This window comes from Artemia franciscana, chromosome 16 (genome assembly GCF_032884065.1).
Source record: "Artemia franciscana chromosome 16, ASM3288406v1, whole genome shotgun sequence".
Taxonomy (NCBI): Eukaryota; Metazoa; Arthropoda; class Branchiopoda; order Anostraca; family Artemiidae; genus Artemia; species Artemia franciscana.
In genome coordinates, this window is record NC_088878.1 from 4146608 (window position 1) to 4172244 (window position 25637).

The window sequence follows — 25637 nt, forward strand, 5'->3', positions numbered from 1 at the left end:
CTTCCTGGTTATTAACTTCATCTTTCCTTAGAAAAAACGGAACTAAAACAAGAAAATGTTCCAAAAGCTGGAGCAACAGAATACTTCCAAACCAGGTATTTTCCGAGCAGGCTCAGATTCAACTACCAGTCCGGAAAAACTATCAGCTCCTAACTGCATTAACAAACAAACCTTTCAGTCAACAACATGGATTACAACGATGAATATACTAACAAAACTGCAACTTCGGATTACGATTGGTCTTTTGGATTTGCTGTGATATTTATATTTGCTGGTGTAGTTGGGAATGTTTTAGTTTGTCTTGCTGTTTTTCTAGAGAGACGATTACAGAATGTCACAAATATGTTTCTTGTGTCACTAGCGATGGCTGATCTTCTCGTATCGGTGGTTGTTATGCCGTTTGGAGCTACGTCAGGATTTTTAGGTAAGAAGGCCTTAATGATTGCCAAATATTATTATTGTCATAATCTTGACCATTGTCAAATAGTAACTACTAAAGTCAGTAAAACTATTGGTTTGTGACAAAATAATTTAAATCAATACTGAGCTGACATGCTATCCCCTTTGTTACTAAGAAAATAGCAGTAGAATTCAAATAAGATGATTCCCCTTGTACGACCGCTCGTGGAAAATTTGGGTACATCACAGGTCATTCAGGTTTGCTGCGATTTAGTTTTATGTGATAAACTAGGGGGTGGTGGCAAAAATCAGATTTTTTGATCAATTGCATCTTGGCCTTGTTTGCACCAAAATTATTGTTTTATGACACATAACAGGTTAAATCATTTCTCCGATGGCTTGTGATTCCCTATGTTACTAAGAATATGTAACTACTTAAATGAGCAATTTCCCATTCTACAACCATTCGTGAAATATTTGGGTATATCCCCGTATAATTTGGGTTTGCTGTGATACGCAAAAGGGCGGTGGTGAAAATCAGATTTTTCGTTCAATAGCGTCTTAGCCGTGTTTGGAGCAAAATTACTGTTTTACGACACAAAATAGCTTAATTCAATTCTCCGATGGCTTTTAATCCCCTATGTTACTAAGAATTTGTCACTAGAATTCAAATAAGCAACTTCCCATTCTACGACCGGTCGTGAAATATTTGAGTACATTACAAGTCATTCAGGTTTACTGTGACTGAGTTTTATGCGCGGTTGATAGTGAAAATCAGAGTTGTCCATCGATAGCAGTTTAACCTTGTTTGGACCAAATTCTATAGTTTTTTAACATAGAATAGCTTCAACCAATTCTGAGCCGGCCTAATATCCTATCTGTTACTAAGAAAATGGCACTAGAATTCAAATAAGCTCTTTTCCATATTCTAAGATCACTCGTGAAATATTTGGAGAGCAGTAAAAGTTTATGTAAACTTTTGAAAATAAAAAGGATTCAATAAAATAATTTTTCTGTGGATTTTTCAATTTAGAACATCTTTGACAATTCCTTATTGTTACAGATGTTTACAAAGTTAGAAATATCTGCTAATGAGACTCTAAATACAAAAGTGGCTCATCGTGATTGCTGTTTTGTTGCAGGTTTCTTTCCACTTTTCGCTATTCCATTTTTTTAAATTTTGTATTGTGGGTAAAAATAACAATTATCCTTTTCTTGTGAAAACTTTCGCTCGGACAGTTTATGTAGACATTTAAGTTACTTGTAAAAGCAGGAGTCTATTGGCTATACAAAACAAACTTATAAACTTATTATTATAAGCTGATTATTAAAAAAAAACTTCAAAAACCTGTATCCATACAATGAGCAGTTCGAAGTGTATCTAATAATTGATAGACAACATTTTTTGTTCAAAGTAAATCACAAATTAAAAGAAAATAATCGCCGAGAGATGACCTAAGGTTACTAAAAATGCAAATAAAACCGTTGTTACTTCCAGAAGTTTATTTTTAGCAAAATTTGTCAAAACAACAGCCATCTATACAGCCCCCCTCCCCAGGAATATGATGAAACACGTGTCTAAACCCCGAGAAATCTAAAAAGGCTACTTTTTAGGGCTAAACATTTGTCCTGAGCTTACTAAAAATGCAAATAAAATAGATACTACTTCTATAAGTTTATTTTTAGTAGCATTTATCAAAACAACAACCATCTATACGGGCCCCCTTCCTCCTACGAATATGATGAAAAACATGTCTAAAGCCTGAGACATCTAAAAAAGGCTGCTTTTTTGGGCTAAAGATTTGACCCGAGCTTACTAAAAATGCAATTAAAATAGATGCTACTTCCATAAATTTATTTATAGTAACATTTATCAAAACAACAGTCATCTAAATAGGCCCCCCCCACGAAAATGATGAAAAACGTGTCTAAAGCCTGAGACATCTAAAAAGGGCTTCTTTTTAGGGGCTAAATCACAGTTTTCTTATTGGTATTGTATAACATTTACTCGACAGCTATAAGAATTTTTTTAATTCCACTTGAAAACCCGGCCTTTTAAGCCTGGTTTTACGACCGTGTAACTTCAATCAATTGAAGTGGACCCGACATTAATTTAGAGGTGATAAAATAACAGAAAAGTGATAAAGAACATACCTCAAGTGCCTCTAATAAATCAGAAAGTATACTAGGCTATACTTTAAAATATTATAAATAAATAATAGGAAACTCGTAAATGAAAATTTACGTAAGCTATATCTTGAGAATCAATGGTCAACCATAATATAAACAGAGGAAGATTAAAATAACAAATAAATGATAAAAATAGAAAAAAGGTAACAACATAATTTGAAGAATAATTATATACTGAATAATGGTGAACACAATCACAGAATGTCTGAGAAACAAAATATTCTGAGAGTATATTTTAAAAAAAGAGTCTTTTCGAATAGGCTACAGTAAATAAAATAGATGACAATGAAAATGGTTATGAGAGTGTTAAATGAGTTCCACGAGCAATTCGGGTTCGGTTCCCACGGGTTGGTTTAAGACCTATTTCTAGTTGAAAAATTACTGTAGAAATAATATGTTGCTCTAGAAATCTAGAGGAAGCCTGATTTTGGGGAATCAGGATAAAAAATTTCAGAGGAGTTCGAAAAATTTTCACAAATCCTTGATTATTTAGGTAAACTAGAAAACTGTAATTAGGGAGCCTGCAGACGTTTGCCCATTTTTCGGCTCTTCCTAAAGTTGACCACTCGATAGCAAGGGTTGAAGCAAAACACTAGTCCGAGAGTTTTTTAGACAAAATGCACATGCGTGATTCCAATTTTAGAACTGACATGACGGGTAGAATGATCCCAGTCACTTACGCGGGATCAGAGTATTTGGGCCTATCCCAGGCTCATTTGTTAAATGTTTAAGAAAATATTTATTAGACTCAATAAATATGACTTGCTTTGCATCAATGACGTATCTTATTTTAGGTTACTGGCCACTGAATTCCGCTTGGTGTAATTTCTACGCAACCTGTGACGTCCTTGCTTGCTCATCTTCAATTTTGCACATGTGCTTCATAAGTGTTAATCGATATATTGGAATTCGGAATCCGATCAAAGCACGACGGTCTGATTTCAACACGTCGCGAAGATTTGTTGTTATTAAAATCGTCCTCGTTTGGCTTCTAGCTGGTCTCATTTCCTCACCACTCATTGTACTTGGTGTCACAGACCCCAGTAACATTATGCAAGTATGCTATACCACTAAGTTTTGCCATTGGTAATATTTAGTTTGTACTAAATATGTTGCTCCCTTTCCATACATACGGTTTAAATGCGCGCAAAATCAATAACGTAGGATCAGCTTTACCCCCTCCCCCCTAAATTGTTTCTAAAGGCAAATACAAGCATACCTGAAAATTTGCGAAATAAAAGCAAAACTCAATTCTCACTGAATATTAAACCTAAACATTTGCTGTTTTTTAATTGTCATTTAACCCTTTAATCCCACTCAGACCCTGGAAAATACAGTGTTTTGCTTTAGAAAAAAAGAATAAAAAATATCAATGCCTTTTTTACCCAGTTCTCGGACGGCTTTTGAAAAAGTTTGGTGGCAATCTTCGCCTGAAATTCAGTTAGGTAAGATCTCTGTTTGACTTACTTCTGTCCCAGATTCCAGTGCTAGATAGTGCAAAACATGAGTGATCAACAGCTTGCAACAAGTCAACTTTTAGGGAAAGTTACCCCCCCCCCAGTGTTTTATTTTGTTCTTACTGCTACATAACCAAATTTTTTTTTAAATTTTGATTCTATATAATTGTAGGGTTCAAATATCCAAAGAGTTAAACTTGCTATCTATGTAAAACTATAAACAAAATTTCCTCCATTAATCTAAAAAAAGAGAAAATAACGTTTGGGTTTCGGCGGGTTTTCAAAGTCTTTTTTTCACGTGAAGTTCAAAAACCCACATCTTCTCTCACTTATTCAGCTTTTAACATCCCTCCGAAATTCTGAAGTTGTTTGCATTCTTTACGAAAGAAAGAAACAGAACAGGGGGGATTACTTTCCTATAACTAAATAGCAAACAAGCGCGCTTTACTTTCATTAGTTTACGTGTGGGACGTATTTTCTTAAGACATAATATGTCTTTATAAAATTGGATTGGTTCTCTCCTTGAGAAATTTTAAGCCAATAAACAGTAAAAAAAAAAAAAATAAAAAACATCTGATTGGTTCTTTTGTGTGAAATTTTAAGCCAATGTAAAAGCGACAAGTTTTGGAGTCGTATCCTTTTACTAGGAGTCTCTATGTTTATCTAGACAAATAACCACAAGATTCACAAGCGTATACTTTCTACTTCTTTTTTTAGGGTCCGCAATGCCAGATCAACAACAGAGCCTTTTTTGTGTTTGGTTCACTAGCTGCCTTTTACATACCAATGCTCATAATGGTTACATCATACATACTAACAATAAATCTCCTCAAGAAAAAAGCAAGAAATCATGTCGATGGAGTTGGACATCTAGTCAGATCGGTGAGTAATAGTAGCAGAATACAGAATTATAGACTTAGCCCCCCAAAAATGCAGAAGCTTATAAAGGAGGAGGAGCATACTCGAAAAATACAAGAGACACTAAAAAAATATATAAGTAAAGAGAAAACACTCAATATTTCAGGGGAGTTCAGACGCCTGATTCCTCGATATTTCATGATTTTGCCAGATTTATAGATGATTCCCCTTGAAATTGCCAGGTTTTTAAAGAACTCTTTTGGAGAATCTGCCACCCCTTCACAGCTTTCGCCCACCCCAAAGTAAATTCTAGGGTAGATTTGTATCACGAATCCTTCGATTCCTATTCATATTTTGTGCATCTAATATTTCTTAAGTTTATCTAGACTTTTTAGTATATATAATAGATTTTCTCAAACATTAGCTTTTCTTCGCCTAACTGAAATCGTGTACGTCTTCATCATGCAAGTCAGATACTTCCGTTATTTGCAACAAGATAGCTAGGCCGAAAATACAGATGTATTTTCCTATATATACAATAAGCACTATAAAGTTTAACATTGCTTTTTTTATATAAATTAGATTTATACCATCACAGTTTAGGATCTAAACCTATGTTTTTCAAAGTGTAGTACACCTAGCCCCAGGGATACGAGGAGAGCTTGGTGGGGGTACGCGTTGCACCAGAGTTTGGTGGAGATATATACTTTACCGCGCTTAAGATTCCATTTGTGAAGTCAACACTTACAGACCGTATTTCGAAAAGCACCTTGAACAAAAAACGTGGTTCTATCTCATTTTCTAAGGTTGTAATGAAAGAAAGGTTGAGATGGCTAGGACACGTTCTGCAGACGAAGGAACAGATTGCCACAGATTTTCCCTTCCGGGCAACCATCTAGGGCCAAACAAAAGACAGGTCGTCCCGAAATTGGGTGGCAGGAATTCACATGGAAGGATTTAAGGGGAATTGGAGCTTCTTAGGAGGATGCAAAGAGGGAGGCTTTGAATAGCTTGGAATGGAGGAGAAGCCTGCGCAGCTGTGTTTGCCTCAGGCGGCTTGGTACTGCAGTGAGTTGTTAGTAAATAGCGGTAATAGTATAGTATGATTACATGAATAAGAGCGTGAATCATTTGAATGCGCGACACTGAAACAATAAAGCAACTCGGAAATAACCCTTATGGATGTGTGCGCAAAATGACTGCAGATATCTGTAACTGGGAATGAATGTTAGGACACTATAAGGCAACTAAGAAGGCTTCTCAGGATAAGAATAGAGAACAATGTAAATTGTAGAGCCATATAGGATATTTTTATGTAGATCGATTTGTGTTGATAAGCAATTCGTTGTTGGTTATTAATTGCAACTTTGTTAGTTGCTAAGACATAATGTTTTTTTTTTAGCAATGAATACTATAGAATACCATATAACTTGTTTATATTTGTATCGCACCCCCACACAATGCAGTTTTTCTCCGCTTACTTTGCGGCGCCCGTTACGTCAAAAGCAGCAGATAGTGTTCTCTTGAATTACTTCAAACTTACGCATACATTTACTATGAAACAATTTTTATGTTAAAGTAGCAGCATTGCCTGTCAGCGTACATGAAAAAATGAAAAAAACGTATACCCTCTTATGAGGGTTGGAAACCAACAAACTCCGTCTGTACAATACAGAAATACTCGAGTCAAGTACCACTTGCATAGTGACATAATTGTTAACAGATTAGTGATTGGCTGGGAGTTACCGCCTTATATGAGTGTTTTTTTTACATTTTTATTAATAAATCAAATACTAATTTGTTATCAATTTTAACACAACTGCTAAAAAAGTGGCAACATGGCTGGGCTTTATATATTAAAGGGAGAGATAGCAACCCAAATAATAACTTATCGATTACTAGACAATCAGATGCCTTTTTTTGGCCCAGTAGACTAGGCTTATGTGTTTGTTCTCTATTCATTTAACAGGCTATGCAATTTTAGGTAGGCAATGCTTCAAAAAAGATATCCAGCCTTAGAAACGGTCGATCCAGGGATATTAATGTCGGCCATGAAAGTCATAAAGATGAAATTTATTGGGTGACACTTAAAAGGAGTCAAGGAACACAAACGCCAGCATCAATTCCCAAAGAGATAAAAATTCTACGACTAAAGACTGCGATTGGTCTAAGCTCCCACTCGATAATTCAGCCATCAAGAAATTCAGTTAGAAGACTGATCCCCCCTCAGGGATCAATTAGGAGGAGGAGGGAAAATCAAGAACCTCATATAACAACGGCAGTAGCCCTAGCAAACGAACAAAAAGCATCGAAGGTGAGTAAATACTTTTAGAGACGGATGTTTTGCCAGAACTGGTGTGTAGAAAAAAAGGAACTAGATCACATTTTTGTCTTAACCTATGTTTAAATTTCACCCTTCCAAAACCAAACCTACTGTGGAGCTATCTCAATATTTTAATTTAGGGATAACAAATGAGTCTCTTGGCTCTTGTGAACATACGTTACCCGGATTGTAAAAAAAAAAAACAAAACAAAATATATAATTTGTACTAAAATCCAAGTGATTGTGTAAACCTAAAAAAAGGTATATACATTATTTGAACCGCAAACCAACTGATTGTGAAATTATTTGTATTTTTTCTTTGACTTTCATTTTGTTTTATTTTATTAGGCTTTTTGCATTTTTCTTTTAAAATAGATCGGTGGTTTTAATCTTTCCTCTTCAACAAATGAAAACACTATATAGCTCTTCCAAAGTTATTACGCTAAGAATTTTAAATGCGGCTATAGCATATATGTAGCCGACATAATTTGTAAATTGTTTTTTTCGTATGATATTTAATTTTTCGTTGTTTTGATTTTCCTTTGTTAGCACGTCATAACAGCTTATGCAACTCACTAGATTCAGTCTTTTATATAGTTAGTGCCCAATTCGGGTACTAACCCTACTGTAAAATACAAACATCAAAAACAAGAAGAACAATAAGGAATTCTTTTCGTAAGACAGTGGAAATCTAATTTGAATGAATATTTCGACCCTATGTCCAAGGGCCGTCCTCAGCAAAAAATAAATATACAGAAGAAGAAAAACACAAATTTAACTAAAAATGATCTTACAAAACATTTAATAAAACCAGTAGATCAAACAGTTCGTGGTAACGAACTGTAGTAAGGAGCGACCCGGCTCAATAGTAAACGAAACTCTAAAAAACGGAGTTTTGATGCTAAAAGATATATCAAAAGAATCAAATTTTTATGCTGATTCTAGATATATAAGTTTCATCAAATTTAATCTTTGTCATCAAAAGTTACGAGCCTGAGAAAATTTGCCTTATTTTGGAAAATAGGGGGAAACACCCCCTAAAAGTCATAGAATCTTAACGAAAATCACACCATCGTGTTCAGCGTATAAGAGAACCCTATAGCGAAAGTTGTCCCCTCTGCAATCCCTTGCTCTTTACGCTAAAGTTTGATTCTTTGTCACAATTCTACTTTTTAAAACAATTAAAATCTTTAGCGTAAAGAGCAAGGGATTGCAGAGGGGACAACCCATTTCATATACGGAGTAATTTCTGTCCGTTTTAAGTTTTAATATCGCTCCTTACTTTCAGTTTAAAAAACTAGTTTTTTTTATTTAATATTAGCAAAGAACCAGTCACAAACATATCTTTATGAATTGACCCGTTTCATCTCACTTTATTTATCAGTCCTGGTTGAACTTCGCTGAAGTAAGGACGTTTGGACTGTTCTAGTCTTATTGGTCGTGTGGTGTTATAGGCCTAAATTTTTCTTCTTCTATATATTTATTTTTTGCTGAGAACAACCCTTGAAAATAGGGGCGAAATAATCAGTCAAATTAAATTTTCACTGTCTTACGAAAATAATTCGCTATTGTTCTTCTTGTTTTTGATGTCTGTGATGGAGAGGCAGTGTTTTTCGCTATTTATTCGTTTTTCGATAATTCTTCGCTATTTGTATTGCAAAAATAGTTACTCAGATCATTAAAAAAAGGTTACTCTGATCATTTAGATTTTAATCTACACTTTGCTCTTATTTTGCTTCAACGCTTTATTATTCTTTTAAAGTTCACACAGTTTTTGAGTTGTGATTCTTGTTTTCTTTTTCGCTTGTTTCGAAAACGCTTAATTGTTTATATAGGCAAAATATTCGCAGTGTTTTTCTCTTACTTGAATTTGTCTGAGTATTTTCATGGTTAGTCAAACAAAACACGTTTTCCAAAGGAAAGTAAAGTGCGACCCAAAAATGCAAAATTGAAAAATTTACCTATATACGTGGATGCCTGACACCCCTCAACCCATCTTTTCCCCGCCAAATTTGAACCGGTGCTCAGTTCCACCTTAGGTCTTTCATGAGACCATCTCGAGCTACATACTAAGCAAATAACAGCCTTTAAGACATTTATAGATTTCACATCACTACATACAAAAGTTTATAATCGTAACACAATTTTACTTAAGATTACCATTATATGATTTTCCCACAAATGTTACAGAACAAAACATAATATCCTTTTTAGTAACTCCAAAGCTTCTATCCATGTTTGTCTGTAACTGAAGATACACATGGCCTCATTCATGTGATAATGGGACCAAATCAAAAAACTCAAATCCTACTAGTTAGTGAAAGTTCAAAGATAAACTATTAGAGCCAAAGAAAAAAAGTAAATAATAATCATCTGGAAGGAAATTGGGAAAAAAATGGTAAAGATTCTGCAAGAAATCAGTAAAAAAAAAAGCTGAAAAGAAGCATCCCGAATGAAATCACAAAAAAATAATAAAAAAAACTATCGGTAAATAATTGGTAAATAATCAGTAAAAAAAAGACTATATAATCCTTAAATCCTGCTGAGCTCAGTTAATTGCTAGATTTTAGATAAATGGTTTACCGATCGACTGAGCATGGAAATCAGACGTAGAAAATTTACAAACGCATAACTAAATTTAGCATTTGTCCCTTACCGTCCTTACCTAAATATCATAGACTACAAGGGAGACCGTTTGGTCATTCGGGCAAAGAAAATTAAGCAATTTATTGGAAAGTAATTACAACCATAAAAAGATATATTCTCTGGCGTTCTCTTAAAGTATTATCTTTATGCGACAAAAAAATACTATTATAAGAAAAAATAGTTCCAAAGTCAAGGGAAGAGATTAGTCCCTGACCCCCCCACCCAGCAAGGACTATTTTAACTTAGTTTAAAGATAATTTACCCCAAGTAGTTTTTACTAAGTTTATTAATTAGGGAGTAAAGTGGGTTGTGTTATTTTACAAAATCACCACATGAGACTATCATTACTTAGTTCAAATTGGTCATTTACTTGTAAATTATTTAAAGTATTCCCTTTTTCATCCTTTTTGCTTACATTTCTTAAGCTCTTGGTATTGCCTTTGACCTTCGTCACTGGGCACCATCATTCATCCTCAATTTAATTTCTTTTTCCTTACAATTCCTACACACTTCCCTCAATTATCATTTCCCCTTATTTTTCGTCTTATTTCAGGTCCTTGGCATTGTCTTTTTCACCTTCGTCATTTGCTGGGCCCCATTCTTCATCCTCAATATAATAATGGCAACATGTCCCGAGTGTCATCTCAACGATTTTTTAGTTGCCATATGCTTATGGCTCGGCTATGTATCTTCAACTATAAATCCAATAATTTATACAATATTCAACAGATCATTTAAAAGAGCTTTCATGAGATTGCTAACGTGTCAATGTCACAAATCTGGACATTTTCCAAGTTGTGCATCAAGCGCCAGCAGTCTAGGATTTGTTACGACAAGACTTCGACGACAGACGACAGAATCAAGCACAAACGAATGTTATACACCAAGAAATAGTAGATGACATAATTGCCAGACTCACCTCTAGAAAACCTTCAAATCTAAAGCAAATTTTAAAAGAAGACGGTATACTTCGATGAGCGAACTCGACAAAACGACGTCGCTACTGGTTTTTCCGACTGAAAGTGGATTTCCCCGGTCTCTCTTAAAATATTTTGAAATACTTTGAATGCTCAGAACAGAATACAAATAGTTCAGTTTTACCTGTCTATAAATATGGAGCTTTAGTTTACATTAAAATAATTATGGCGGCCATAAAATGGAATCTTAAGCTCTGATCTGAAAACAAAATGCAATCAAACATTATAAGACAATGTGGAATCCAGCTGCCGAAGCAGAATTCGAATGCCCTTGGAACCCAAATAAAATGTGTCTGTGTGAACTTCCATTTTGTATCCGTGACAGTTTCATTGTGATAATTGGAAGTGCTACACAAGCCATTGGTTGAAAATGAGCTATGTTTAGACCATAGCTAAACTAAGCACAAGGAATAGAATGATGCAGTCAGAATTGTCACATCTGGTACCTTTACGAAGATAAAAAGGGCCATAAGGCTCTATGTGGCGTATGTCTCTTTTTTATCAGTTCTTGTCGCATTTCAGAATGACAGAAGAGGACATCTTGGAATTTAATTTATACCACTGAAAAGAGTATAAAAGTTGGCTTAGAACATGCTCCTTTTACCCCTATTAGTCTCATGTTTCAGAGCCACCGCAGTCGACAAACCTTTTTCCGTTTTTTTGGCTCTCCTGAAAAGTTACAAATGGCACATATCGCACTTCTAATTATCAGAACCGAGTGTGTAAAGTGTCGTGGTAACTTTCAGATGAATAAGTATACCGCAGAATATTATAGACACCAAATACGGCTCTATTTGTCGGTCTATAGATGTCTTTTCGCTTCGGGGATCGTTCAATATATGTGTGACAATTCTCAAACGTAGTTCGTGCTCACTGATAGAAAACAGGCAATACGCAACAATGCAGGAAATATAAATCATCCCATTTCTTTTCAATACATTTCTATCGACATTAGGCATTTAATAACTGAAGGTGGTACCAACACAAGCAGGGAGAAAACCAACAAAAGCCTCGTGAACTGCGTTTAAGATCTCGTTGTTGTCCATCCAATCGTTTTATCTTTACAAATTCTTCAGCACCGATTTATCGGGGATTAGCCGTTCTGCTATGAAAAGTTTTGATGAAAGATATGTGAATAATTTATATGTGAAGGCTATAAGCGATAAATAGTAGCAGAATCAATATATCAATATGTGCTTTAACAACTTTAACACTGCTTTAACACTATGATCGAGCGAAGTGTCAAATGTCAAATTATCTGTGTCGTGTCAAAAGTGTGAAATAATAGAGTAAGTTATAAGGACAAACTAATTTTAACATAATATTTAAAAAATTGCATATTTAAATGCCATGTAGCAACTTTTTGTTCAGTATTTAAAAAATATATCAGCTTTTCTAAGATGAGCACGAAAAACAAGTTTGAAAAGCCTCATTAGAAATAAATTTTAAAGCCTAAATTCTAACAGAAGGTGGCAAATTTTGTCCAGAAGGAACGAACAAGCAACCTTACTATGGATATTCCATCTGTCGAATTGAATGCCAAACTCACGATTTTTATTTTTTTTGGAAAAAAAGGTATTCCTTTTCATTTCTATGCAAAAATAATCCCAGTAGTACCGAAGCATAGAAAGGAAGGCCTTTTATTTATTCTTACACACACTTTTGCCGGCCAAAGAAATAAATTTTTAAAGTCCAATCCAGAAAAAAATAGCCAGATATTCGCCTATGCGAATGGGTTGATGTGAAATATTACCACGGAAACGAAATTTGACTCGTATTAAAACCTAGACTAAAGTTGATAAAGAACAAAAGAGCACACATGAATACATATATCTGTGATCTATGGGTATAATTGTGGTGTCAGAAAACGATGAGGTGTCAACAGTGCATTTTTAAAACACAATTTTGGCGGCCGGAGAAACAAATTTTTCAAACTTGGCCCGAAACAGAAGCGAAGTGAATATCCGTCATACACGGTGACAATATTCTCATGAAGCGGTGCGAAATACAGCTGGTAGAACGATATTTCACTCCTGTTAAAGCCGAACCTAATCCTGCTCAAATATCAAAAGAGCAGACAAAAGCATGATTTGTGTGCACCATTGTGAAGTGTCAAAAAACACAGTGATATTCCCCCTGTAATTTGGCAGTACCTAGCACATAAATGTGATATATACTAATATTTTTTGGTTTAAATAAAAGAAAATATCAATTTTGTACGAAAGGTACTTATATTAGGATCTGGCAAGGGTTCGATCCCAAGTGAATCTAGTTATTTGGTTTGGGACGGGGTCATTGGCGTGACCCTGTGAGCTCAGCCAGAGTCAACCCAGCTCTAAATGGGTACCCAGAGAAATCTGGGGAAGGTAAGCAGGAAGGGTAGGTGAAAGCACAGGATGGTTGGCGCCCCCCCCCCCCCATCGCACTTCCTGGCAGAAGGGCCACGAAATAGAGATCAGCATCGCCGGTTTGGACCTTACGGGTCTAGTGCCGTCTTCCTTGCTTAATATATGAATTATTAGGAAAAAACTAAGCACCAACAGATAAGTCCAGAAACCATACTACTTAAGTTGTACATAAGAAGGGAGATAAAAAAAAGTTGAGTATTTGTCTCAAAAAATTTGGTTCTTATCAAGGAGGCACACTCGTGCCTCTTTAAAGAGGCGAACCACGACAATGTTAAGCGATCTTCGGTTCCAGTGGTCGCAGAGGGATGAGGAGGGATGCATTTCGTAGCCCGAGCTCCAACTAAGAAACGTGCCAAATTTCATCCCCCTCCGACTTTTCCTTCATGGGGAAAATCTGGCCGAAAGTTTCGACCCCCCAATCCCAAACCCCCTTTAACGTTGTCCGATCGGGCTGAAATTCACAAGTTAAGGTCCCCTAGGGCCCAGGAGCTTATCCGCGAAATTTCAGCTCGATCCGATAACTCCTTCCCTGTTTTCTAGAAACCACGCATAGCCACTTAATGTTCATGTTCTCCTTTTGTTTTTGTTTTTCTGCCACGCCTACAGGTCACAGCCGACATCGGATCTGGGTGTACGAAGACTCATTCGACGCGGAATTCTCCGAGTAATTCTCCTGGAAAGTTTCGTCGGAAAATCTTAACCCCCCGATTTTCTAGCTTAGAAAAACCTATTTACCCATAAGAGCCCATGTTAATTTTTGAAATTCTTAAAAGTTATTTAAAAGTTATATTTATACACATGCAGGTATTTCGACTTCAAACATGCCCGGTTTTGCTCAGTCGGTAGAGCGTGGGACTTTTAATCCTAAGGTCAAGGGTTCAAGTCCCTTATCGGGCGGTTTTTTTTTCACAAAATATGAAAAAAACTTCGTTTTCTTAAAGAGTTAAAGAGGCTGCGTCCCAAAGTCGAACCTTATGACGTACAGGAATTAGGAGAGGCAGTCCTAATTCCTGTACGAGGAGTACAGGAATTATTAAATTACATCCACCATGGATTGTAGAAAAACGTACAGAAATAATATGAAAAAAACTTCGTTTTCTTAAAGAGTTAAAGAGGCTGCGTCCCAAAGTCGAACCTTAAAACGTACAGGAATTAGGAGAGGTAGTTGGGGGGCTGCCGCCCCCCAAACCCCCCGCTTTTACAGACTCTTTTGTACAGGTTTTTTGGCCTTTCCCGCTCTTGGCTTCGGAAAGGCCCTCTTTTAATTGACAAAACAAAAAACCTGTACAAAAGAGTCTTTAAAAGCGGGGGATTTGGGGGGCGGCAGCCCCCCAACTGCCTCTCCCAATTCCTGTGCGTTTTAAGGTTCGACTTTGGGACGCAGCCTCTTTAACTCTTTAAGAAAACGAAGTTTTTTTATATTATATTGGTCTAACATCCAATGGTCCGTATCATATATGTAATGTTTGAGGCTTTCCATATAAAATTTAGTGATTTTAGTGATCATGTCATTCACTTTACCATTTTATAGTCACAAACTCCATTCTCCCAACGTATTTAAGCATCGACCTTGGTAAAGGTTGGATTTTCAGAAAAGCGCAGATAACACAGGAGCCTTTTGGGGGTTGCCAGCTTTACCCTGACTTATGATCGGGCACTGTCTTCCTGTTTGAAATTATGACCAGGAAATATCAGAGCCGTTCAAGCCAAGTGGTTGGTACACTAGACTTGAATTCTTTTTTCTGTATGGACAGGGGGTTAGAGTCCTGGTGTCGCAGATAATACTGAATTAAACCGGTCTCAATGATGTGACTCAGTAAACAAGAGTCAGCCCGATTCCAAATGGTTACCTGGAGAAATCTGGAAAAAAAACGGGAATTGTCGTAGGATTTGCCCCCAAATACGCATTGCACTCCCTGCCTGAAGAAACAGAATCAGGAATTCGGTACTTGCGCTACGTGGACCATTGGTCAGCATGCAAAAATCTTTTTCTTTTGTTAAATATTAAATATCGATTCTCGGCAATGTTGCCAACCGTTTGAGATAAATTGTATCGATTATCTGATCAAATTATGCCCAAAAGATTCTTTAGTAGCAGGAAAAGTTACTTGTTAATCAAACAAAATACACCCAAGAAGTAAAGTTAGGTTAATCTTGAAGAAATATAAGCTACTTATAACCTCTAGTTTATTTTAATAATATAATGTGAATTTGAATTTTGGGGAGATTTGTTCTTCTGTCGCGGTGACAAAATTCATTTTCTTTTGCCCAAATCCCTAAGAAGTGACTTGAGGAATTTCTAAAACTTGGTAAAAATAAAACTTGACCCCGCAAACACAGCCCAAATGTGCATAAAATATATCAGAAATTTTGGATCGTACATTGAAATATTGAAAAAGGCCTATATCTCATTGTACCAAGACCTTTAAATTGTGCCAAAAACAGTACAATTATACCACATTAGAAACACCGGCTCTATGCAACTCGGTTCTAGAACCGAGGAAAAAATGGGGGCGGAAAAAATACTGCGGAGGATGAAATTCCTTACTTTAAATATATAACTACCGTAATGCTCAATATAAACATCAAGGTAAAAAAAAAATCAATTTCTTTTTCTGAAGCAGCAGAAAATATTAAACAAATACGAAAATAGTTCAAACAAAGATCGACTTTATCGATTAAAATGAAGGGACTTCGATAGAAGATTTTGCCCCAAGCTCGCATTGCAGTCCCGACTGAAGGCAAAAAATCAGAAGATCCACACCAGCGCCACGCAGACCATTGGTAAGCATACGAAAAAAGTTAAAAAAAAAGACTTCGATAGATACACTTTTCCCAAATACATAACTTCTTGTGAAAAAATATTTCAATATTTACTATCTCGAAGCTTTTTCAAATATTAATAAAAGAGGGATAGGAAATTAACTTCCTAGATACTTTTGGAAACGTCCTATAAATAAGGACAAACAAAAAAGGAACTTCGTTATTTCCTATAGGATTATCTCATTCGTATCTCCTTGGGGACAGCACACATTCTATCCTTTGATTGGGAGAATACAAATTCAATTCAAAAACCATTTGGAATAATCCAATGAGCCATTATATCTAATATGTTCAACTCCAGGCATTTCCAGGAATTCATATATTCAACACAGAAGCTTTTTTTCGAACGATACTTCCAATGATAAAGATAAGAACAATAAAATAGCAAAAATAAGAGTTTTGAAAGTTACATTTAGCCCTATGGCTAACCATAGGAAATTTAAACAGAATCCATTTAGTAGTTTTCACGGGCGCTAATCCCAATACGCTGTAAATAATTTCATAGTGGGGGCCAACTTTTTAGGAGGAAGATGGCATTCAAGAAAAAGGCAGGAACAAATTAATCACTTAAAACATCCAGGACTTTCCAGAAAAATTAAAAACGAGGACAAATGTACCAGAGAGCAGGGAATGAGTCTTCAAACCTGTCTGCATCCCTAGGGTATCACTTTCCAAACAACATTTCTTTGCTATTTTAAGGTGATACAGTACCTATAAATCAATTTGCAAGCTCAGGCGTCGGCTAACCGCCATAAAGACAAAGGGCCCATTAATGAATTCTGACAACGGATTGGCATCATGGAAAGCTGTCGAGAATTTTTGGTTTGACTGAAAAATTTGACTGAGAGTTTCCTCAGTGCACTTTCGCCTCCCTTTTGTTGCTTGTCAATCACAGAGGGTGACACCACAGGGAATTCCCGATTCGACCAAATTGGTCAAATGATATTTGCTTTCCGCTGATTTTTAGATTTCTTAGCAGGTATGGTAAAACATTTTTAGAGACTGCTCTCCTGAATTTTAAAAAGATAATTCTGCTCTACTTAATAGAAAAAACAAAAATTCAGACTTTCTGATTACGTAAATTTTTATTAAAACTGGATATCTCTATCTCCAGCACAAAATACGATAAATGGTTTCTCTAAGATTTATGGGAAAGTGAGGACCAGCTTTTAGTTTCCTGTCATTCATTCGGATCTCTTATCCAAATTCTACAAGTTATGGCAAGACCGCCCAATCAATCCTGAATAGCTTGGCCACACAAACTGACATTATTTATAATATACAGGATAGGGTGATCCTTTGAGGTACCGTATCACCTTAAAGAAAGTAGGTACCGTATCACCTTCAAGAAAGTAGTAGAGCAAGATGGACTGAGCTTCCAGAAATTATGTCACATATCAATTCTTGAAAATCCCTCAAATACTTTTCTTGAAAATATAAAAAAAGCTAAAAAGTGATTTATACCCTACAACCGTAACAGTGCATCTATGTCAAAACCTTGAACAGCATACCTTCTTTTAAAACAAAAAAAATGGCTAGAAAAAATAATTAATGTGGTGGAAGGGAGTCCGCATTTCTAATACATAACCACCGCTATACTCAATGTAAATATAAAGAAGAAAAAAATCGATTTCTTTTTTTGAAATAGCAGAAAATATTAAATAAAATACAAAAATAGTTCAACCAAAAATAAACTTAGCCGATTAAAATGAAGGGATTTCGATAGATACATTTTTCTCAAACAAATGACTTCTAGTAAAGGAAATAATTAGATATTTACAAACTTTTTTCTCGGTTCTAAAAGTGGTAGGCTGTTCAAGGTTTCGAGTTATATTCACCATTTACGAGTTTAGGGTAAAAATCACTTTCTAGCTAAATTTTCTTTAATAGATTCAATAAAAGTATTAAAATAGACAATAAGAATAGTTGGGATTGTCTTTGCCCACTGGAATTTCCTACTTGGCCCATCGAGCCAGCCCGATTACATGCCAGTTGGGATAACATCAGGAAACAAAACTATCATTATTTTCATCAAGAGACAAAACTTTAGTTACTGCACAACTTAGCTTTAACTTACACACTAAACTATCTTTTTCAATTTATACAAAAAATACTTATATAAAGGTTAAAATGGCTGAACATTTCTTACAATTCTAATCAGGCTTTATCAAAAGCATATAACTACCTTAAAAGTACGAAAATTCCTCAAATATTCAAACATGTGCCGGGACCGTATCCTGTATTTTTGTTCGACACGGGGGGAGGGGAAATCCTTAAAAAACGCATAAAAATTTGTTTACATGTATTTTTGTTACGTTTTTACAAGTCAGACAAATATTTCAGGAATGGGGTCGAAACATCCCCCCTCCTAGATAATCCAATGCTATGTACCGAAAATACAATTTTTCTGTCCCTTTTCTGTACATTAACTGTTCATTCGAACAGGCATCAATAAAAGAACACCTTTTTGAACTCTCTAAATGATCGAATCATAATTTCGTAATTCTTTTTCCCGAAAGCCTATAAATCATTCAGAAAACAATAGAAATAAATAACATTTTTCGCCAAGACTGTAAGACAAAAATTTTATAAAGGAAGAAAAAACCCTAGTGTCCCGTCTTGTGGGCCTCCTTTTAAATAATGTGTCTGTTAATCCGTCAACTGTATTTAAAACATCAGGCAGAAATCGGATCCAGAAATAAAATTCCAAAAGAAGTTACAATTCATTTTCGTTAGAAATTTCCAAGAATTGAGGGGAAGTCTTTATATGAAGGACTTCAAGAGAATATTCACAAGCTGTATTATTTCGACGCTATTGATGTTTCAGGTTATTGTGAACTACAGGCTAAATCAATATTGTTAGGCCTAATCTACACTACCGGTGTTAATCAATATTGCTTTCTATATTGTAGGCCTCAACAGACATGGCATCCTGCACCAATCCTTGATAATTCAGCAATACAACCGATAAGATGAAGATCAAAAGGGAAACCATCATATTCCTGGCAATTATTTCAAATTAGCAAAGCATTGACATTCAAACAAATAAAAATTGTGTTTGTCAATTCGAAATTAAGGATACTAAACATGTTTGGATAGGATTGAATCTTTACAGTTTTATTCCGATAAATTCATCTTTAAGACGTTGGGTTTTTGCTATTTTAACTCATAAGCCTTTAAAGTTAAAAACATAAAAAGTTCTAGACAAATTTCTGGATCGAAAGATCGTAAAATTTCACCTATATTTAACACAAACACAACCGCCTTAAATTAATGAAAACTACTTCTGCCTGGATAATGTGAAAATGACTTTTTACTCCAGTGGCGTCAGTGGAAGGGGCATTTACCCCCATCACTAGTTTTTGAAAATACCCCTTTTCCATAATTTCATTAAAAAATTGCTTGTTTGTAATTTTATAGAAAAAAATCCCCCCTAGATCTAAAAAAATAATGTATTTTTACCCCCACTAATTTCAATGCAGCCTATTGACGCCACTACTAGACTTTCTTTTTGAAAAGTGTGCTTTTATTCCATTGGTTTTTTCTGTCACGTATTATTGCCGCCCAATCACATTATCCTTTATTTTTAGATAGAAACAAAACCCCATCTTTTCAAAACTGGGTTAAATAATGCTGAACTACAAATCCAGACAAACGAAAAAAAAATTCTGGAGAGACAAACAACTCCACCATTTTAAAACCTGATTGGTCCTTTTCCAAGAAATATGAAGCACGTTAAAAGAGCGGAACATTTTGAGTCACAACATTTTTTACAAGTAAACTCACTACTGCTCTGTGGTTTAGCACTTTAAACTTGTCTTCTAAAGAAACTAATTCATTTTAAATAAAAAAATAGTAAAGTAACCAGTTCAAAATCTACGCCAATCTATATCTAAGATATTCCCTCTCCTAAATCAAAGTAAAATTTATTGAAAGAGATGAGGGCAGTAACATAAGCATAAGCATAGTTGCAGCGGTAACAGCAACCTAGTAACGAGCGAACAACAGCCCATATACTGCCTAGTGAAAAATGATTGCCATCTGACAATGATTCAAGAACAATGAAAGGAAGAGCAGCTCTCGAACCTTAGGTCGAAACTATCAGAAGTATCATGGGAATTTGCGGATGATTTTACTATGCCTACAAACGATGTGTTTGAAAATTTTTATGGGGGTGATCAAGGACACTTTCGTTGAGGTATGTCTATGTGACCAGAAGAGAAAATGATTCCATGAAGTCAGCCCAATTGTGTCCGTGGAATGACTCCTGGATTAGTGAAGCGTGTTAAGGGAAAAGCTTGTCTTTGGAAAGTTTACAAGAATCATCCTACACCTGAGCGACGTCATCGTTTCAAAGAGTATCGAAATATACTTAAGTCAGCAACACGTAGGGTTAAAACACATTATTATTGTAAAAAATTTTCGAGTGCGGGAAAGACACTAAAAAAACTTGGATGATTATAAATTCCGTTTGTTAGGCCTGGTCGTTTGCCTCCATCATTACCAACGAAACTCAAGCTAGACAGAAAGGATATTGATAAAGAAGAAGAAATAAAGCGGGAATTTACATTATATTTTGCTTCAATTAGTCGTTTGACCGCTAATTGTGTAGCTGAATCAATAGTGATTTTACTAGATATTTGGGTCCTTCTGCCACAAATATTTTGTGCTTGACCAAGAAAGTAAAACAGAGGTTTCTCGGATAATTTCTAATTTAAAGGTATCATCTTCTTCAGGACCTGATTTAGTACCTACTCGAGTAGTCATGTCTATTATCCCAGCGATAGTGACTCCGCTAACAAAATTAATTAATAGGTCGTTTGAACGTGGAGTTGTCTCTAAGGCACTGAAGTCCGCGCGAATAATCGTCATCTACAAAGGTAGTAGCAAGAGTGATCCTTCAAATTACCAGCCTTTTTCCCTTCTTTCTAAATGCTAGAGTTTGACTCTTTCTCTCAACTCTTCTTTTTAAAACAGTAAAAAACTTTAGCGTAAAGAGCGGGGCGTTGATGAGGAAGCAGCCCCTTTCGTATACGAAGTAATTTCTGTTCGTTTTAAGTTTTAATGTCGCTCCTTACTTTAAGTTTAAAAAAAACTTGTTTTTTATTTAATTTCTGAACGTTTTTGAATCAATGCATGTTTTGATTTTGGCTCTCCGCAGAGGAATAATTAAAACGAAATTTGCATATTTTTTTTTTTTTTTTTTTTTTTTTTTTTGGCTAAATGGCTGTCTCATAATTTTGATCGAATGATTTTGAGAAAAGAGCTACTCTCTTTACACTAAATCTTAAATTTTGTCCCAATTCAGTAAGAATGACACCTGAATCACAAAAGCCGTAGAATAAATAGTTGACATTACTAAAAATACTTTATCGTAAAGAGCGAGGTATTAGAAGGAGGTGAGCCCCTCATATGGTTAATAATTTCTGTTCGTTTTAAGTTTTGATGCTGCTCCTTACTTCCAGCTGAAAAAAACGTTTTCATATTTATTTTTTCATTGTTTTTCTTTAAATAATGCTAGTAAATCCTGCGCTCCCTTCATGGAAATTTTCTTCCCCCATGACAAATTCCTCGATGGAAATTTCCCACAGAATATCCCCCTCTTCTCGGCCCCTCCTCCCAACCAAAAAATTCTCCTTAAAACGTCTGTACACTTCCCAATAACCATTACTATATGTAAGCACTGGTCAAAGTTTGTAACTTGTAGCCCCTCCCACAGGGACTGTGGGGGAGTAAGTCGTCCCCAAAGACATAGTTATAAGGTTTTTCGACTACGCTGAATAAAATGGCTATCTCAGAATGTTGATCCGTTGACTTTGGGAAAATAATTAGCATGGGAGGGGGCCTAGGTGCCCTCCAATTTTTTGGTCACTTAAAAAGGGCACTAGAATTTTTCATTTCCGTTAGAATGAGCCCTCTCGCAACCTTCCAGGATAACTGGGTCGATACAATCACCCCTGGGAAAAAAACAACAAACAAACAAATAAACACGCATCCGTGATCTGCCTTCTGGCAAAAAAAAAAACCAACAAAATTCCACATTTTTGTAGATAGGAGCTTGAAACTTCTACAGTAGGGTTCTCTGATACGCTAAATCTGATGGTGTAATTTTCGTTAAGATTCTATGACTTTCAGGGGGTGTTACCCCTATTTTCTAAAATACCGCAAATTTTCTCAGGCTCGTAACTTTTGATGGGTAAGACTAAACTTGATGAGACTTATATATTTAAAATCAGCATTAAAATGCGAATCTTTTGATGTAGCTATTGGTATCAAACTTGGTATCAAATGAGCCGGGTCGCTCCATACAACAGTTCGTTACCACGAACTGTTTGGTAAGAGATGCTCCAAGGCTCATTTGTTGCAACATATGTCACCCAGATGAGGTGCAGTATCCTAATTCAATATATATTGAACAAAATGTTGATTTATTTGCATTTGCAAATAAATCAACTTTGATGGTCCGCTTGTTTGTGTCGAACGGGATCAAAATAATTTGGTAACAAAGCTTCAAATACTGATGGGACAAAGCTTATGAAGAGTTTGAAGCAAATTGTCTTGCTCTAAACGTTTCCAAGTCTCAATTTTTGCTTTTTACAGAATTGGCTTGCAATTTCCTCGTTTGAAATTTTGTTCCAAGTTCTATAGGTATTATTTCTAGATCACAGAATATGTTTGTTCGGTTTCTAGGAGTCCTTCTCCGTTATTTTAACCTTCTCCGACTAAAAGTGGCAAGAAACTTAGGTATGATACGTAAGCTAAGGTATATTTTTCCTGGATTCTCTCGTACGGCCGTACATAAATTACTATTCTATTGTTTGGATGAGTACTTTCTCTTCCCTATTAAAACCACTTTCTCTTCTTCATGAAAAGGCCCGTCAGTTAGTTTCAGATACGAATAGTACGTCAACAAATTCTCTTCTTAGGTTCCGTCCACAGTTTTTCCTATCTTGTGCTATTTTTAATCATAAATATCTTCATGGTTTTCCGAAATTCTTACAACCCCGAGTTAGTCTTAATCTTCATGAAACTCGTAACTCTGAAGTTTTATTTGTTGTCAGAATTCCAACCGTGAGGTCGGATTTTAGCCCTATATACGCATGTAGTAGGGTTTGGAACTCCCTGCCGAAGAATATCGGAGATTGCCACTCCATCCTCTTGTTCGTCTTTCTTCTTTTTCTTTTTTTTTATATCTATATATATAAAAATAAGTTGTCTGTGTGTGGATCTGTGGATCTGTGGATCAGGTGCATATGACGTCTGAATTATTTCACACTAATACAAAAGAAGAAAAAAAACTAAAAAAGCTAAAAAACTAAAAAAAAACTAAAAAAGGTAAAAAACTAAAAACTAAAAAAAAACTGAAAAAACTAAAAAAAGGCAAAAACTACAAAAAAAAACTAAAAACTAATAAAAAAAACTAAAAAAGCTAAAAAACTGAAAAAACTAAAAAAACTAAAAAAAGGTAAAAAACTAAAAAAAAACTAAAAACTAAAAAAGAAAAAAACTAAAAAAAAGGAAAAAACTGAAAAATAAAAGATAAAAAGGAAAAAACTGAAAAATAAAAGATAAAAAGAAAGCTAAAAAATGACGTCTGAATTATTTGAAAAAACTAAAAAAAGGCAAACTACAAAAAAAACTAAAAACTAATAAAAAAAACTAAAAAAGCTAAAAAACTGAAAAAACTAAAAAAACTAAAAAAACTAAAAAAAGGTAAAAAACTAAAAAAAAAACTAAAAACTAAAAAAGAAAAAAACTAAAAAAAAGGAAAAAACTGAAAAATAAAAGATAAAAAGGAAAAAACTGAAAAATAAAAGATAAAAAGAAAGCTAAAAAATATGAATAAAAATAAAAAAAAATAAAAAAGATAAAAACTACAAAAAAAACTAAAAAGAAAAAACGAAAAAAAAAATAAAAAAGCTAAAAAAAAGGCAAAAACCAATAAAAAAACTAAAAAGAAAAAAAGTAAAAAGGGAATATAAATGACGACCGGGACGCAGGGACAGAACTACAACGGTGACGCCGGGGGCACAGGGGGGATATATAAATGACGACGGGGACACATGCAATGTTCGATTAGCAATCACCATCAACAAAGCTCAAGGGCAATCATTAGAATCATGAGGTATAGATCTGAATATGGATTGTTTTTCCCATGGACAATTATATGTTGCATGTTCAAGAGTCGGTATGCAATGGCACTCGACTTGCCGTAAAAAAAAACAATGGAAAACCTAATAGAGGCCACAATCCTGACAGGGCCTTTTGAGGGTGAGGCTGTTCTTATTCCTCGCATTCCCATGATTCCAACGGATCTGCCTTTTCAATTTAAAAGATTGCAATTCCCAATTCGATTAGCATTTGCAATCACCATTAACAAAGCTCAAGGTCAATCATTAAAAAAATTACCAATAATACTTTTAAGAAATATCAACCCACCAAAGCTTTGCAATGGCACGCGACTTGCGGTAAAAAAAAAACAATGGAAAACCTAATAGAGGCCACAATCCTGACAGGGCCTTTTGAGGGTGAGGCTGTTCTTATTCCTCGCATTCCCATGATTCCAACGGATCTGCCTTTTCAATTTAAAAGATTGCAATTCCCAATTCGATTAGCATTTGCAATCACCATTAACAAAGCTCAAGGTCAATCATTAAAAAAATTACCAATAATACTTTTAAGAAATATCAACCCACCAAAGCTTTGCAATGGCACGCGACTTGCCGTAAAAAAAAACAATGGAAAACCTAATAGAGGCCACAATCTTGACAGGGCCTTATGAGGGTGAGGCTGTTCTTATTCCTCGCATTCCCATGATTCCAACGGATCTGCTTTTTCAATTTAAAAGATTGCAACACAGACAATGGGACAGCGAAGACTGTTGTATATTCACAAGTTTTACGTAGTTAATTTGTATTGTATCTATCTATCTATCTATATAAAAACGAGTTGTGTGTATGCATGTTTGTTTGTTTGTAAAAAGAGCGTTTGCATATGACGTCATTATTAGTACATACGGCTTTGTATATGGACAGACAATGGGAAAGCCAAGAATGTTGTATATTCGCAATTTTTACGTAGTTTGAAACACATATATAAATCTATCTATATTCACAGGTGGGACACAGGGACACAACTACAATGGCGCGTAACTAATATGGCGCGTAACGACTTACGCGCGCGGGGGGGCTTGGGGGGGCGCGAAGCGCCCCACCAACTAGGTGTTGGGGTGGCGCGAAGCGCCACCCCAACAGCTAGTAAGTAATAAAAGTATTGTATATTTGCCAGTTCAATTGAGTGTAAATAATTTAAAAAATATATTTGATATAACTATTTGCATTTTTCAATTTTTCTTTTTTGTTATTTGTGTCCTCTCAGTGTTTATTTCCCTTATCTTATAAATCTTGATAGATATGATTGTAATGTTTTTCCCTACGTTAACAGGTCATGGAGCCTTGGTAGCAGTGTTTTAACGCCACCGCGGTTTTTCGCCACCTATTCAGGTAGGCCAGAATAGACATAGATTAGACATAGACATAGAAATGGACACAGGCAC

General features: G+C 35.3%; 2 protein-coding genes across 3 annotated transcripts in view; one reads left to right on the plus strand and one right to left on the minus strand.

Annotated features, from left to right (window-relative positions):
• LOC136036925 (26S proteasome non-ATPase regulatory subunit 1-like) overlaps positions 1-25637 on the minus strand; it is a 239848-nt gene that overhangs the window by 58918 nt on the left and 155293 nt on the right. The gene's annotated exons all lie outside the window — the stretch shown is intronic.
• On the plus strand, positions 88-13068 carry LOC136036924 (5-hydroxytryptamine receptor 2C-like). Its single transcript, XM_065719309.1, has 5 exons — positions 88-424; positions 3384-3646; positions 4764-4928; positions 6889-7218; positions 10427-13068. The coding sequence occupies exons 1-5, from the start codon at positions 187-189 to the stop codon at positions 10772-10774; spliced, it is 1344 nt and encodes a 447-aa protein (XP_065575381.1). The 5' UTR covers positions 88-186; the 3' UTR covers positions 10775-13068.

Coding starts and splice junctions, on each gene's coding strand:
- LOC136036924 (XM_065719309.1), top strand. CDS start 187: ATGGATTACAACGATGAATATACTAACAAAACTGCAACTTCGGATTAC. Junction 3,647..4,763: donor ACCCCAGTAACATTATGCAA/GTATGCTATACC, acceptor TTCTTTTTTTAG/GGTCCGCAATGCCAGATCAA. Junction 7,219..10,426: donor ACGAACAAAAAGCATCGAAG/GTGAGTAAATAC, acceptor GTCTTATTTCAG/GTCCTTGGCATTGTCTTTTT.